Here is a 13,390-nt window from a genome sequence, read left to right as displayed (position 1 = left end):
AACGAGTTTTGGTTGCTGATTAACAAAATGACTTTAAACTCAAAGTGAAACGAGATCTATACTCCGTTGCAAGTTAAGCAAAGGCCATTACGATGTAGGATTTAAGAAATCATCCTTGATAGCATGTAGTTCCGTTTTATTTAGCTATCAACTTATATAATTATGCTTTCAAAACAATATAATAGCTTTTCAAAGTTAATTTCGTCGGACAGAAATTTAATTCGTGCTATTTTTTTATAAATAAAACGAAGGCCGTGCTACTTTACTTCGTTTCAAGAGTTGGCGATGTTGATATTCGTCCGCACTTGGAGCTTGGCATCCATTCACTTAGACGCAAACAAGCTCTCTCTATAGGGATAGTGGTTTTTCCTTAACTTGCGGCAGAGTATAGCTTTATACGAAAAGTAAATTGCGAAAAGAAGGAGAATGTAAACAAAGATTTCTTCTTTCCTTTCATATTATTATATAATCTTCAATGCCCCATAATGATCATATTCTAACGAAATATGAGTTATGAGTGACTTTGAGTTATTAAACAACAACAAAAAGTGGAATATTTAATAAATATTTATTCTCCTTTCTGCACGAAACAACTGTCATATCGCAACGTAGCATTAAACGGTATATCATCAACAATGGCGATCGCTTCGATTCTTTTCGTTTCTAAGTTCATAAGTTGCAGAAGAATGAGCGCGTGCACTGAAGGAAAAAAATGGTGGTACGATTTGAGATCATATTTGGGAATCCCTAAGAGTTCTTATACTGACAGATTTTAGAGGAAATCTGCTGCAAGGGCAGGTAAGCGAAGTGACCTCAATTTAGGCATCTCTACATACAATTTAATAAAATGTGTAAAGACTATAAATCTGTTTTCTCAAACTAACCGAAGTGAAATCACAAATGGATTACGATTGATTACAGATTGATTACATTTGGTGAGTGCTTTGATCTCATTAATTAATCTCTCGATTGTTAGCCAATTACGGATATGACCTTAAAAGGTAGTTGGATTCAGTATTAAGTCAACCAAATGCATATTGTATTGTATCGTCATTTAAAACAGTACAATTTAATTGAAAATATCAGTTTTTGTTATAAATTTAGCATTTTTATTACAAAATTTCTTTGAAATTTTCAAGCTTCATGTTTATGACTTTGCTTTCAAATAAATTTATATTGAAAATATTTTAAGTTTAGTTCTCGAAAATTGGAGCTAATTTTTTATTTTTAGACTGTCCACAGAAAAATATTCTACGATTTTATTATAAAAATGTGTCCCTTCATATTGATTAAAGAAAGCAAAAACAATTGAATTTATTAATAAAAACTATGAATTAGGATTTTAAAACAGTAGGAAATTCTTTCTTCGCCAATAATTTTAAAAATTTTTCAAAATTTATATTAGTGGAAAGATTGTCACTGCTACAGAGAGAAGACTGAAAATACAGAGTAATGTACAAACATTACTAAACACACATAGCTCTTGCTGCCATTAAAGTCGTTAATTGCAATATAAAGAATTTTGAATTGAAACCAGTAAATTAAAATATTTTAACAGAGTATTTTTTTTTTGCATCTGAGAAAGATCAATTAAGCCACAAAGACGCATTTGTTTTTATTCAGTTGTTCTGCGAATATGATTTCAAGTAATCGAGAAAACAAATGGAGGATTTCCTCATTTTTGAGGGAACGTGGTTTTCAATTATTTTGTTAATGATATCAAAAAGTCAATATGTTATCTTTTATATTTGTAATGACCCGATGGTAATACTAATGGTAAGTACTAACTCAGAATTGATTCTAGAAGAGTGCTAATGAAAATTTTAGCAAATGTTGAGATTCAAAATACGTTTTGAAAGTTTATTTTCACTTCACTGCAGAATATATTACAAAACAACAAAACGGTGCATCATAGTTTCTGTGATTAAATCAGAGATCTCTCCATTAAAGCACTTACATCTCGATCCAACACGGCTTCGCACCCGAAATCTGGAAGGTTGTTCATCGGACTGTAATAAAGTTTTTTGATGCTTCTTCATTATTTTCAAATTAAATAAATTTATAAAAATGCTCGATGCCATAAAGTATCGAAAAATATTAAAAAAAATTAACTGCAAAAATAATTATTATATGTGTAAATAAGAAATTTGAATAATATATTTTGTTTGACGGAATCTTCGGAAGTGGTGGTTTTTTACCAATACAAATTAGCTTTTATCTGCCATAATAAGATCGGTAACTGAACAATCCTACCGATCTCCCACACGGATAACAAAAATTGAGCTCGAACTCACCCTTACCATCGACACTCGAAGAATTTAATTCATTATGGTGTCGGCTTATAACTATGCAAACCAGGCAAATCCACCAATTAGCTTTCTTCTGAAATAGTAACAACTGTTAGAATGCTTAGAATATGATAATCGATAGGTCGAAATTTGTACTTTTAGAATAAATGCGCTTAAAGGAGCGTACTCTTAATTTTGGTTAAAAAAAATAGAAAAACTGTTTTCTTTTGTGGTTCATTGTGTTTTTTTCCTTAAAAGATCTTTGATGGGGTTTGTGAAAATGAAATTTTTTGCTAAAACCAGCAATTTATAAACTGAACAAATAAGCTTGAGAGGACAAATCTTGATAACAATATGCAAAACTCTGTTCTGCATATAAAGAATATTTTTAGTTTGAAATAAATATTAATAATTTCAAAAAGTCAGTATAATATATATTAAATTTAAAGAAAAAAATCTTGATATAATGCCAGAAATTTTTTTGTTTTACCTTTTGTCATAATCAATTGTTTCTCAATTCCTATCTGCAAGAATGGATGGAGAAAAAGTTGGCTTAGGTATTTGGGATTATGTGATGTTCAGCTTAATGTTGATAATATCAGCTGCTATTGGTGTCTACTTTCGGTTCAGCGGAAGCAAGCAAAAGACCACGGATGAATACCTTCTGGCAGGCAAAGACATGTCCATTCTACCCGTGTCCTTTTCCCTGATGGCTTCATTCATGTCTGCTACCACCATCATTGGAACACCCATGGAAATTTATTATTTCGGTGCACAACTAGCTTACGTAAATGTTTCATATATCACTGGAATGACGATATCTGCTTTTGTTACTCTTCCAGTGTATTTTGAAATGAAAGCTTCAACCATATATGAGGTAAGGCATAATTGTCTTTATAACCAGATGCTTTGAATTGCGAAAAAACGCGTTCTAAAAAGTTGCACGAGCGAGTGCGTTGGGTATCTTATACCCCAATGCTCGAATTTTGATGTAAATATTGTTCAGTTGAACTGTTTTTCATTTAAAATAAGGAAATAAAAGTAGAATTATTAGAGAAATGGTTTAAAAGTAAGTTTATAAACAATTAAATTTCGTGTATAAAAAAACTTGAGTAAAATACATATACCACTAATTTTCACCACCAATGCACAGTGCTTATTTTTTCTGTGGGTACTTCCAACAAAATACATTCATATGGTTAAGGCATGATATTTAAAAAAAAATTCGCATTTTTTTCGTGTTTTACTGTCTTTGGTTCGCGAATTAACATTTGGGCTAAATTCAAATTTGCATTTAGACAATAAAACGTCACTGATTTGTTTAACATATGCCTTCTCTTTGCAGTCCATAAACCCTTCAATAAATACTTAGTATCCGATTGTTGTGCAATGCTACATTTTAATTAGCTACAATACAGATTCCCTTAGAAGCAGACGCCTCTGATTCTAAATTTGGGCACGAATGAAAGCACTGTTATTCGAGTATCTATCGCATTAATTCAGGGCAAAAAAAATTACCATTGCCACATATTAGATTTTCTGGCAATTGAATAATTTTCTAAAAGAGTGTCGAAATTATTAAAAAAATCTAGATAAACTTAAAAGTCTTGTACGTAAAAATTTTGAGAACACAAATGTTTAATATTACGTTGCATTTTTATGTAAATAAGTATCATGTAAATGGACAATAGCTTAGAAATTTTTGTCAAAGTAATAATTCCTTTTTATTTTCATTGCAGTACGTTGATAGAAGATTTGGGAAGCACACGCGTATATTGACGTCTGTGACATTTGTAATTCAAATGGCAAGTAAGCTTATAATATATTCTTTATACTTCTCTTTAAATTCAATTTTTATAAATTAAATATCAAGATTGAGCACGTTGTTTAGCTATAATAATGTAGTTATGTTATTCTTTCTATTCAATAAATTTTTTTGACCAAACTAAGAAATAACGTGTTAAAAAAAACTGGCAATTAACTGAATTAGCAATTTATCTGATTTCATTCAATCTAATGAATGTAATTATTAATAATGAAAATTGTTTCTGTTTTAGATTTTGTACATGTCTATCGTTTTGTATGCCCCAGCATTGGCATTAAGTGCTGTGACTGACATGTCTATGTGGATATCCATTGTTGCAGTTGGAATCGTCTGCACATTTTACTGTACTATAGTAAGGAAGTTTATATTCTTTTAATATAAAATAGTTTCTAAATCAATATTTTATTTATAAATCAATATTTTGCTAATGTATATAATAGTTTTTCTTACTTGCAATTAATATACGCCATTAGTCTTAAAAGTAATTTTCAGTCAATTAACTACACACTTTAATTAAATTGGGAAAAACCTGACGAAAAATATAATTTGTTTCTTGTCCCCGAAAATAATCTTTATTACAATGTTATATGGCTTCAATAAATCGTCCTTTATAATTTAATTTGTACTGTCCGTCAATAACTCTTTGATGCCGAATTTTTAATAAATTTTTTTTCATAGCCTGCCAGGTGACCGAGCAGTTAGTGTGTCTCACTGCAAACCCAATGACCGCGGTTTCAAATCCCGCTCATTCCATGGATGTTTCTCTCTGTGTCTTGTCTTCTGTTGCGTGTGATGTGTGAATGTGGCCCACACATTGAACGGGTATCTGTGGAAGTGTGGAGTGGGTAATTTTGCTCTCTTTCATGACTTAGGTCACAAAACGCTCACCTGGCAACAACGCAAAATGAGCAACATTCCAGGGCGAAAAACTTTGTGCCTGCAGTTTGTTGGGCACATACATTATTGTTGGAAGAACAAGTGATTTAGTTTTCAGGATATTTGGATGTATTGATCCTGAGGAATCAGTACTCAGAGCAGCCTCCCTTTGAAGAGATAACAGCAGTTATTCTTCTGGGAATCGAGTCAAACAGAGATTGGATAGCATGGACGGGTACAGCATTCCATGCAGCTTTAACATTATGCCACAATTCATCAGCCGTAGTGACTGGCAAGTGGTGGCATGCCAGTCGCTCGGCAACCAATTACCAGACGTTTTCAATTGGTGCAAGATCAGAAGAACGTGCTGGTCAGGGCAACAGGTGAACATGTTCCGTGTCAAGGAAGGTCAGGACAGTGCTGGCAACATGCTGTCGTGCATTGTCCTACTGAAACGTAACGTTATGGAAGTATCGAAGATAAGGCAGAGTAACTGGCCCCAACACATCAGAAGCGTGACGGCTGCAGTTCAAACTGTCGGCAATGAGAACAAGAGGTGTTCGAGACGTGTATCCAATGGCACCCCATACCATTCTTCCTGGTGATGGGCCAGTATGACGATATCGAATGCTAGCTGCCGATGGGCATTCTTCACGATGTCAGCTAACTTGGATGCGGTCATCATGATGCTTTACACAGAACTTGGATTCATCCAAAAAGACGACGTCACGCCATTGCTGCGTCCCGGTTCGTCGTTGATCCCAAAATTGGAGGTGCTCCTGCCTGTGATGCAGCGTCAAGGGTAACCGATGCCATGGTCACCGTGCTGACAGTCCATGCTTCTGCAAACGTCGTCGAACTGTTCGTGCAGACACTTGTTGTCGTGCAAATAACCCCATTTTTTACCTCAGGGTTCGTGATGTTGCTGTACGATCCCTTAAGGCCATGTGGATAACACGTCTGTCTTCTCGGCTGCTAGTAATGGGCCGCTGATATCCTGCACTGCTTTCCATATGACCGTCATGAACCCAACGATTTCATATTCTACTAACAGTCATGTAATGTCGACCAACACGAGCTGCAATACTTCGGTATGATAAACCGCAATCCCGGTAGGCCACAATTTGACCTCGATTTGACCACAATTTGACTCAGCTTGAGACTCAGGTGTCTTTTTCTACGTTAAAAGAAAAATCTTTTAAATTGTCTTCCCTTCCATACCATAATTTTTTTTTAAATTTGCACTTTTTTGCAGTTATTTAGATCTAAGAGAAACAGTTATTCCTCATTGAAATTTATCTAATTTACAAAATCAATCATTGATACATTTTTGAACATGAATGAAAAAAAATCCAAACCACTTTTTCTGGACGCTGTATTTTAGTACAAATATAATTCCGATAATCCAACAGACTTCTTTTGTAACTATTAGAATGTTTGTTAGAATTAAAAAAATACCATATTTTTCAGTCTAGTACAGTTCTGATCAGTCAATTCCTTAGTCTAATTAGTTCTCATTTCGGTTTAAATATATGCATATCAAACATGAAAGAAAAAGCAAAATACAATTTGGAAACAAAAATAAAAATAGAAGCTCTTCAGTAGAGTGCAGTAATTTTGCAGGTTGTTACCCATTTCCCCCCTTAATTTCCTTTTCAAAATGCCTAACTGAATGATTGTAGTGTCCATTCCTGTAAATATGCAGAAACAAGAAAAGATAAAAAGAACAAAAGCTAAAGCCAACATCTTTTCACATTAAGTCAAAAAGAATTCAAATTTTTAGTTAGTTCATTTCCGTGCCTGATTTCATAACTCAAAATATCCTCTGCACTAATTAATTAGCATATTTCAGGTCTCCCCCTCGAGTCGTTAAGAATGAGTTCTAGAATGTGAAGATCCGATCATTAGATCAAACATTTTTCAGGGTGGTCAGTTTTTTTTTTTTTTGCGCACTGTACTACAGTTAATATTGAATCAACTAATGTTAAATAGCTGTATAGTTTAAGAGCAATTAGGTTAACTAGTTAATAAATTACCAATAGTTTCTAATTTGTGTTAAACTTAAAACTAATTGCGATATAATTGTCATAATTAGAAGGGGTGAACAAATATTTTTTTCTCGTTTTTAGAGGTCTGTCACCTAAAAGCAAAATAAAAACAACCTTGATCATTGCTTTTATTTCTACGTCTTACTCTTATCTCATTAACAATCATAGAGCTCATTTCTTTCAGATCCACATAGTTTAATAAAACAATTTTTAATCTTGAAACATTGTTATTGCTACACGTTATGTAAGAAAAATTGTTTTTATCCCTGAAAAGATTATCTCCCTATGATCTACTGTTCTCATTTCTATTTAAATTCTTGAACAATGTGAACACTATTTTCTATTCAAGATATTTTTGATTTCATGATGGAACCAATTAAATAAAAGTAAATAAAGATTTCAAAATTGAATAATTTAATGATATTTTTATATGCTTTTCACAATTATATTATGCTAATGCTTAAACAGTATTGAAAACTGCACCTTGTTGCAGCAGGATTCTTACAAGTTTTCCCAACCATAGACACAAGTCGTCCCTATATTCAAGAAAAAACCTCTATTTATGTTACAAAGGTGGAATTACTCTGGGAAGTACTCTTTACAGAAACTCAGTACTTTAACAACAGCAAATTTTGTAAATACATTTTGAAGAAGATTTAAAAATGCTTTTAAAAGTGATAGGCAACCAATGTACTTTGTTTATACAAGTAAAAAAAAACTCTTTTTAAGTATTTTTTTTAAGAATTCAGATACCTTTCCAATAAAAGCTTATGACTTTTTTAAAATGCAGCAACAGCTTCGAATTGTGTTTCTATAAGTCAAACTTGCCCTTGGAATGTGGCTTAGTTCATCTAGTGGTGTCATCTAGCGGGAGAAAGATACTGCTAGAGTTTATCTTCTAGTAAGTCGAATGGTGATGAACAGAGATATCATGCTGCCATCAATGATTGCTCGAAAGTGTTTCTGTTCCTGAAGTCCAGATTCAAGGTGTTTATGAAGAAGACATTTCTCCCGTATATATAAAATGGAAGAAAAAAAGGCGTGGTGTCAGCGTTGGCAAATGAACCCACGAGCGTGATAATAGCTTAGCGTTCTCGGATAATGACTGTATTCTATGTCCTTTCAGTATGATCATTCGTACAAAATCAGAATCAGTATGGATGGAAAATAAAAAGTGGTAGCTTAAATATGGGCATTGCTTATTTGAGCAGAAGTATTTTGCTTTCACTTTAATTAATGCCAGTCTAACCACACATCTAATCAATGTTAGTTTAGGGTGAAACTATATAATTTTTATTTTAAATTAAGTAGTGATGAATTAAATAAAGCAAACTATTATAACCTCTCTCAGAAATATATTACTAAAAAATTTATTTGGTTAACAGTTTCATCTTTTTAATGTTTGATAATATTTCATGCTGGCACGTATTTGTAACAAAAATATCTGAAAATCTGCTGTGTTACTAAGGGGGCATGCATTGAATAAATGTAACTGACAATGAAATGGTGTATTTTATGTAACTCAATTAACTTGAATATGAAATGAAAATAGTTAATAATATTTAAAAACTGGTCATTCATTTGTACTAACTAAGTATTTTGTGGTAATAATTCTTTATATAATAGATTTACATCTAACTCTTTAAATAAAATTATGTTTTTCTAAGAGGCATATATCCTTTTCCCATTTTAAGCTTTACAGTATGTTATTAATATAATATACTATAATCTTATGCTTGCCTCTTTTTGTATTTTCAGTTAAATAATTTTTCAATATGAAAGTTACTTAGGGCACAACTTTATATTTATGTAAAAGTTGAATTTAAGGAAATCGCTTTAAACATGGCTTATATTTCTCAACAACTTAGAGGTAAACTAATTGATGAGCGTTCAGATATTGCGGTAAAAGAAAATTTTGCCTTACTATGTCTATAAAATTGATATCAGAAAAAAACATGTAAAAAATTTTGGTGTCTAAATAAAACCAAAGAAATGTTTTAATACCAAAACTTACATTTTTTTAAAAAAAATTACAATATAGACAAAAATTTACTTATCTATAATAAGTATATGTATAAAAATTTACGTAATTAAAAAATAACATAAGATTTCTTTCCTTCTAAGATTAAAAAAAAATTTTTTTGAAACATTTTATCTTTTTTTTTAGATCATTAATAGCAAACCAATAAATAAATAAATAAATATTAATTAATAAAAAAAGAAGAAAAATGCTAACTTTTATTATTACATAACTAACATTTTTCAAATTAAACATTGAGCTTACTTTTATTATTATTTGAAATTATATAGGGTGGAATGAAGGCTGTCTTGTGGACTGATGTGTTCCAAAGTTTCCTCATGTTCTTTGGAGTGATTGCAGTTTTAATTAAAGGATTCTACGATGTCGGATTCGAAGATGTGTTTAAAATAGCAAGAGACGGTGGAAGATTAGGAGCTCCATCGTAAGTAACTCTATTTTAATCTATGTTTTAATAAAAATGTAAGTTTCTACTAAATCTAAATTGCACTTTTTTGTACTAAAGTGGTAATCATTTTTTTAAAAAATATTTCAAAAAAAATAGGTAATGATGTTTGTATGTAATTCATATTATTATTTTTGTCTGAAAAATATCTGTTGAGGTACTATAAGCCAAAAAAATATTGGAAAAGAAGATCTTTTTGCGTACTAAAATGTAATTTGAACGTTTGAAGAGCAGACTTCAATTGAAGCGATTAGTGGTAAAAGGGTGTATGTAGCATTTTTACTAAAATAAGTTTTTTGTTGGTCTTGGAATATCAATCACCGATTATCAAACACCGAGTAATTTTATAGACAGCCTAAAGAAGAGAATCCTACAATTTAGAAGCAATTAGAACAATCTTCAACATCTGACAAAGTTTTTTTAGTTTTTTTCTTTTTGGTTCTTCTAATTTCGATTTGTAACATACCTCCTTTTAATATTGACAGCTTTGATTATGGTATTAATTTAGTGCGTGTAATAAATAAACAGTAAAGCTACGTTTAAAAATGAGCGTGCGTACTAATCATAACATATCTAAAATTTGTAACTTTTTTTAAACTGATTCTGGTTTTTTTTAAATATGAGACAAAGTTTAGTAGGGTGACAGTCACAACTTCATACTCCTTTATAGTATTTCTTATAGATTTTAATACGTCGACGAAACAAAAAGTGAGAATAGGAATTTCCAAGTAAAATTTTTCACTCTATTTTACCAATGGAAATTTCATGCTATAAAAAATATCAAATATTTTTTTTTGCTTTTTTTATTATTTTGCTTAATAAATATTAACAAAAGGTTAAACTAAAAAGTAAATTTATTACATTCAAGATAGAAAATTGAGAGACTTGAAACAAAAATTGGGTGAAAATTACAAAATGTCAAAGAAAACGCCTAGAGTATTTCGTACTGGAGATATTGTGCAGTTTTGGTTATTAAAATAATCATGCCCAAATGTACCATCAGTTCAAAATGCAACACGATTTAAGTAGCATGAGTAAAACTAGATAAACTAACTTTTTTTTATTTGATTTGATCTTCACAAATGGTTAATTCAAACTTGCATCGTTCTTGTCCAAATTCTCGGAATTCTATACGAGATAAAAACCATTTTGGGCCTTTTTCTGCTACTTCTGTTTGTAATGAATCACGATGTTTCGATATCACTGTTTATCTTTTCTCTTTTTTTTCTTCCTTTTTTTCGTTAAAAATGTCTTGATTCTCTCGGACCAAAATTTTAGAAGTATTTATCTAGGTTGCTTTTCTGAAGCAATACATAGAGGTTTATAATGGTTTGAATGGAACACAGTAAACCTTAGATCCTTTTTGCTTTTAAAAATGCGAAATCTTGAAATATAATTTAATTTCCTTTTTTATTGAATGTTTAATTAAGTAAATTCATTTGACTATTCTATTGAACATGCTTTACATGCTTTAATCTACATGCTTTAATTCAACTATAGGCTTGATCCTAGTTTTTACAAGCGGTATACACTGTGGAATATTATAGCACAGGGAATTATATTGTCAATGGGATCCTTCAGTGCAAACCAAGTGCAAGTACAAAGATTGCTTACGTTAAAGAACATCAATCGTTCCCGTAGGTAGGTAAAATCTTTTCCTTTCAGTGAAAAAGAAACCTATAATCCAATAAAAATCAATAATCCAAATAAAACCTATAATCCAAATAATAAATATTTTAATTAGCGTAATTGGTCTCTGCTTTGTTTCTCTGGATAACACGAAACGAAATGGCCTAAAACCGTTTCTTTTATCCCCAGCGTATTCTTATTGCCCACAAAATAATGGTTAATAGTAACTTCACAAACAAATGAGAACCAAATTTTATTGATTGCCAAAAGCATAAATGTAACAAAAGATTTAAAATTATTTTTTACCTATAAATTACTTATTCATTTCTTATTTAACATATTTTCTCGTAATTAATATTTTTAGCATCATTCTAGATTGTACTTTGATTTCCTTTTAGCATCATTCTAAGATTATGTTTTTATTCAAAATCAAAGGCTTAGGACTCAGTTATAGAAGTGAAGTGTTTCTTTGTAGTAAAACAATCCTACGATATTTCATTAATATGCAACATTTTATGATAAATATATTTAAAATGATGTAGAACTTATTTACAATTAAACAATCAGTAAATTAAATGCATTTAAATGGTAAAGAAAAATTGTTTTTCTTATAACTGTCATTGAAAAGCCGACCCAATTTTATGGGTTTACGATTACTAATGTTCAATTCCGTAGCCATGTAACTTTGAACCCAATCTAAAAGACAACGAAACTCGTGGATCGAGTACTGGGAGAAATTTGCCTTCGTGAAGAACTTTTTTGATGGAACTAACCCGCATTTGCGTTACATGAAGAGGAAGACCATGAGAACCTATCACGGTTAGCTTGATGGCAAGGGGACTCTAACCCGTGATCCGTCTACCACTGAGAATATTTCACGCCAGCACTGTGGTCGGTGCAAGCCGGATGCGGAGTTCGTATCGACAGAGATTTGAACCCGGTTCGCCTCATTGGAAGGTGAATGCTCTATCTCCTGAGCCATCGCGGCTCGTAAGAAAAGGTTTCTCAAAGTTGAGCTAAAATGTATAAAAGTAGCTCTGAAACAAATGCTGTTGAATTTGAAAACCTTATGCATTCAAAATTGAAACAGCATATACTAATGTTTGTGCTAAATGCATAGTTTCAATAGTGATGTCTGAAGAGAAATGTGGGAGAGGCTGCCGTCAGGATGCGAACCAAAGACCCATGATATTATATTAAGATGCTCTAACCAGTATAGCTGGACACTCCTGTCCAAGGAGAGTAAAGTAAGCTTTATATAGTGACCACCGCAATGATACATCTTGTCATACTAATTTCTAATTTCAATGGCACAAAGGGAATTTGTACAAAGGGAAAAGGTAGGGGAGAATGGGGTCAATTGTAACAGGGTACGATTGTAACAGAGCAAAAATTTCGAGTGTCGGGTTCTAGATTCGGTTCTTAGGTGGCGCAAAAGGTGTATTAAATAAATCTACATGTACACCCCTGCTGGCAGCCATTTTTATGTACTTTTTAAAGAGTTACACCACAAAAGATATTTTCACGCTACGAAAGTACTTTTTTTGGTATCTGAATATTATATTGTAACAAAGTATTTTTGTTTAAACAAATAAAAATTATTAACCGAATATGTAAGTGGACACCTTAACCTTTTCCAGGGAGCTGTGACAGCAGTTGTCACATCTGAACTTGGGTTCCACTGGTGGGCATGTGACACTTTCAGCGTAGGAATAGGGGAAGGAAACTCCACCGCAGTTAAGACAGAGGATCAAATTACAGGGGGATGTGTTTTATTGTTTTAGTCTATACGAGAGGTCTCACCTTTTTAAGTTAAGGGGAGAAAAGTTTCTTTACTTTTCCCACCTACTTTGAAACATCTATTCCAAGTTCGGGTACTTGCTTGTTTGTATGCCGTTTTCTTAAGTTTTTTTTAGTCAGTATAAAAGTTGCTATTTTTTTTGTATAAATTTTTTTGTTCAAGTTTAGGCCATTTTTTGAAAAAAATAATTTTTTTATTACAAATTTAATTCAACGAATATTTTCAAAAGTACATAAAAAATATGGAATATCGAGAATCGAAAAGCATTCTTTTAAGTGAATTAACTCAAATTGAAATAAAATGTAAAAGCAATATATTTTACAGAAACTTAAATAAATAAAGCTTTTTTAGGTTCTGTTTTAATTTCGTTTTATAAAATCAGCTAACGGAATTTTAAAATTTTGATTATAATTGCTGAATTTTTTGTGAAATTTTTTTTT

General features: G+C 31.6%; 1 protein-coding gene across 1 annotated transcript in view; it reads left to right on the top strand.

Annotated features, from left to right (window-relative positions):
• The first annotated feature begins 1,720 nt into the window (after window positions 1-1,720).
• LOC107444056 (putative sodium-dependent multivitamin transporter) overlaps window positions 1,721-13,390 on the top strand; it is a 19,203-nt gene continuing 7,533 nt past the window's right edge. The window contains exons 1-5 of the mRNA XM_043045347.2: window positions 1,721-3,165; window positions 4,028-4,093; window positions 4,346-4,465; window positions 9,348-9,499; window positions 11,021-11,161. Of these exons, the coding sequence (XP_042901281.1) occupies window positions 2,821-3,165; window positions 4,028-4,093; window positions 4,346-4,465; window positions 9,348-9,499; window positions 11,021-11,161 (824 nt within the window). The 5' untranslated portion in view covers window positions 1,721-2,820. The remainder of the gene's footprint in view (window positions 3,166-4,027; window positions 4,094-4,345; window positions 4,466-9,347; window positions 9,500-11,020; window positions 11,162-13,390) is intronic.

Source organism: Parasteatoda tepidariorum, chromosome 3 (assembly GCF_043381705.1).
Source record: "Parasteatoda tepidariorum isolate YZ-2023 chromosome 3, CAS_Ptep_4.0, whole genome shotgun sequence".
NCBI classification, from domain to species: domain Eukaryota; kingdom Metazoa; phylum Arthropoda; class Arachnida; order Araneae; family Theridiidae; genus Parasteatoda; species Parasteatoda tepidariorum.
This window is presented reverse-complemented; position numbering and strand designations above follow the sequence as displayed.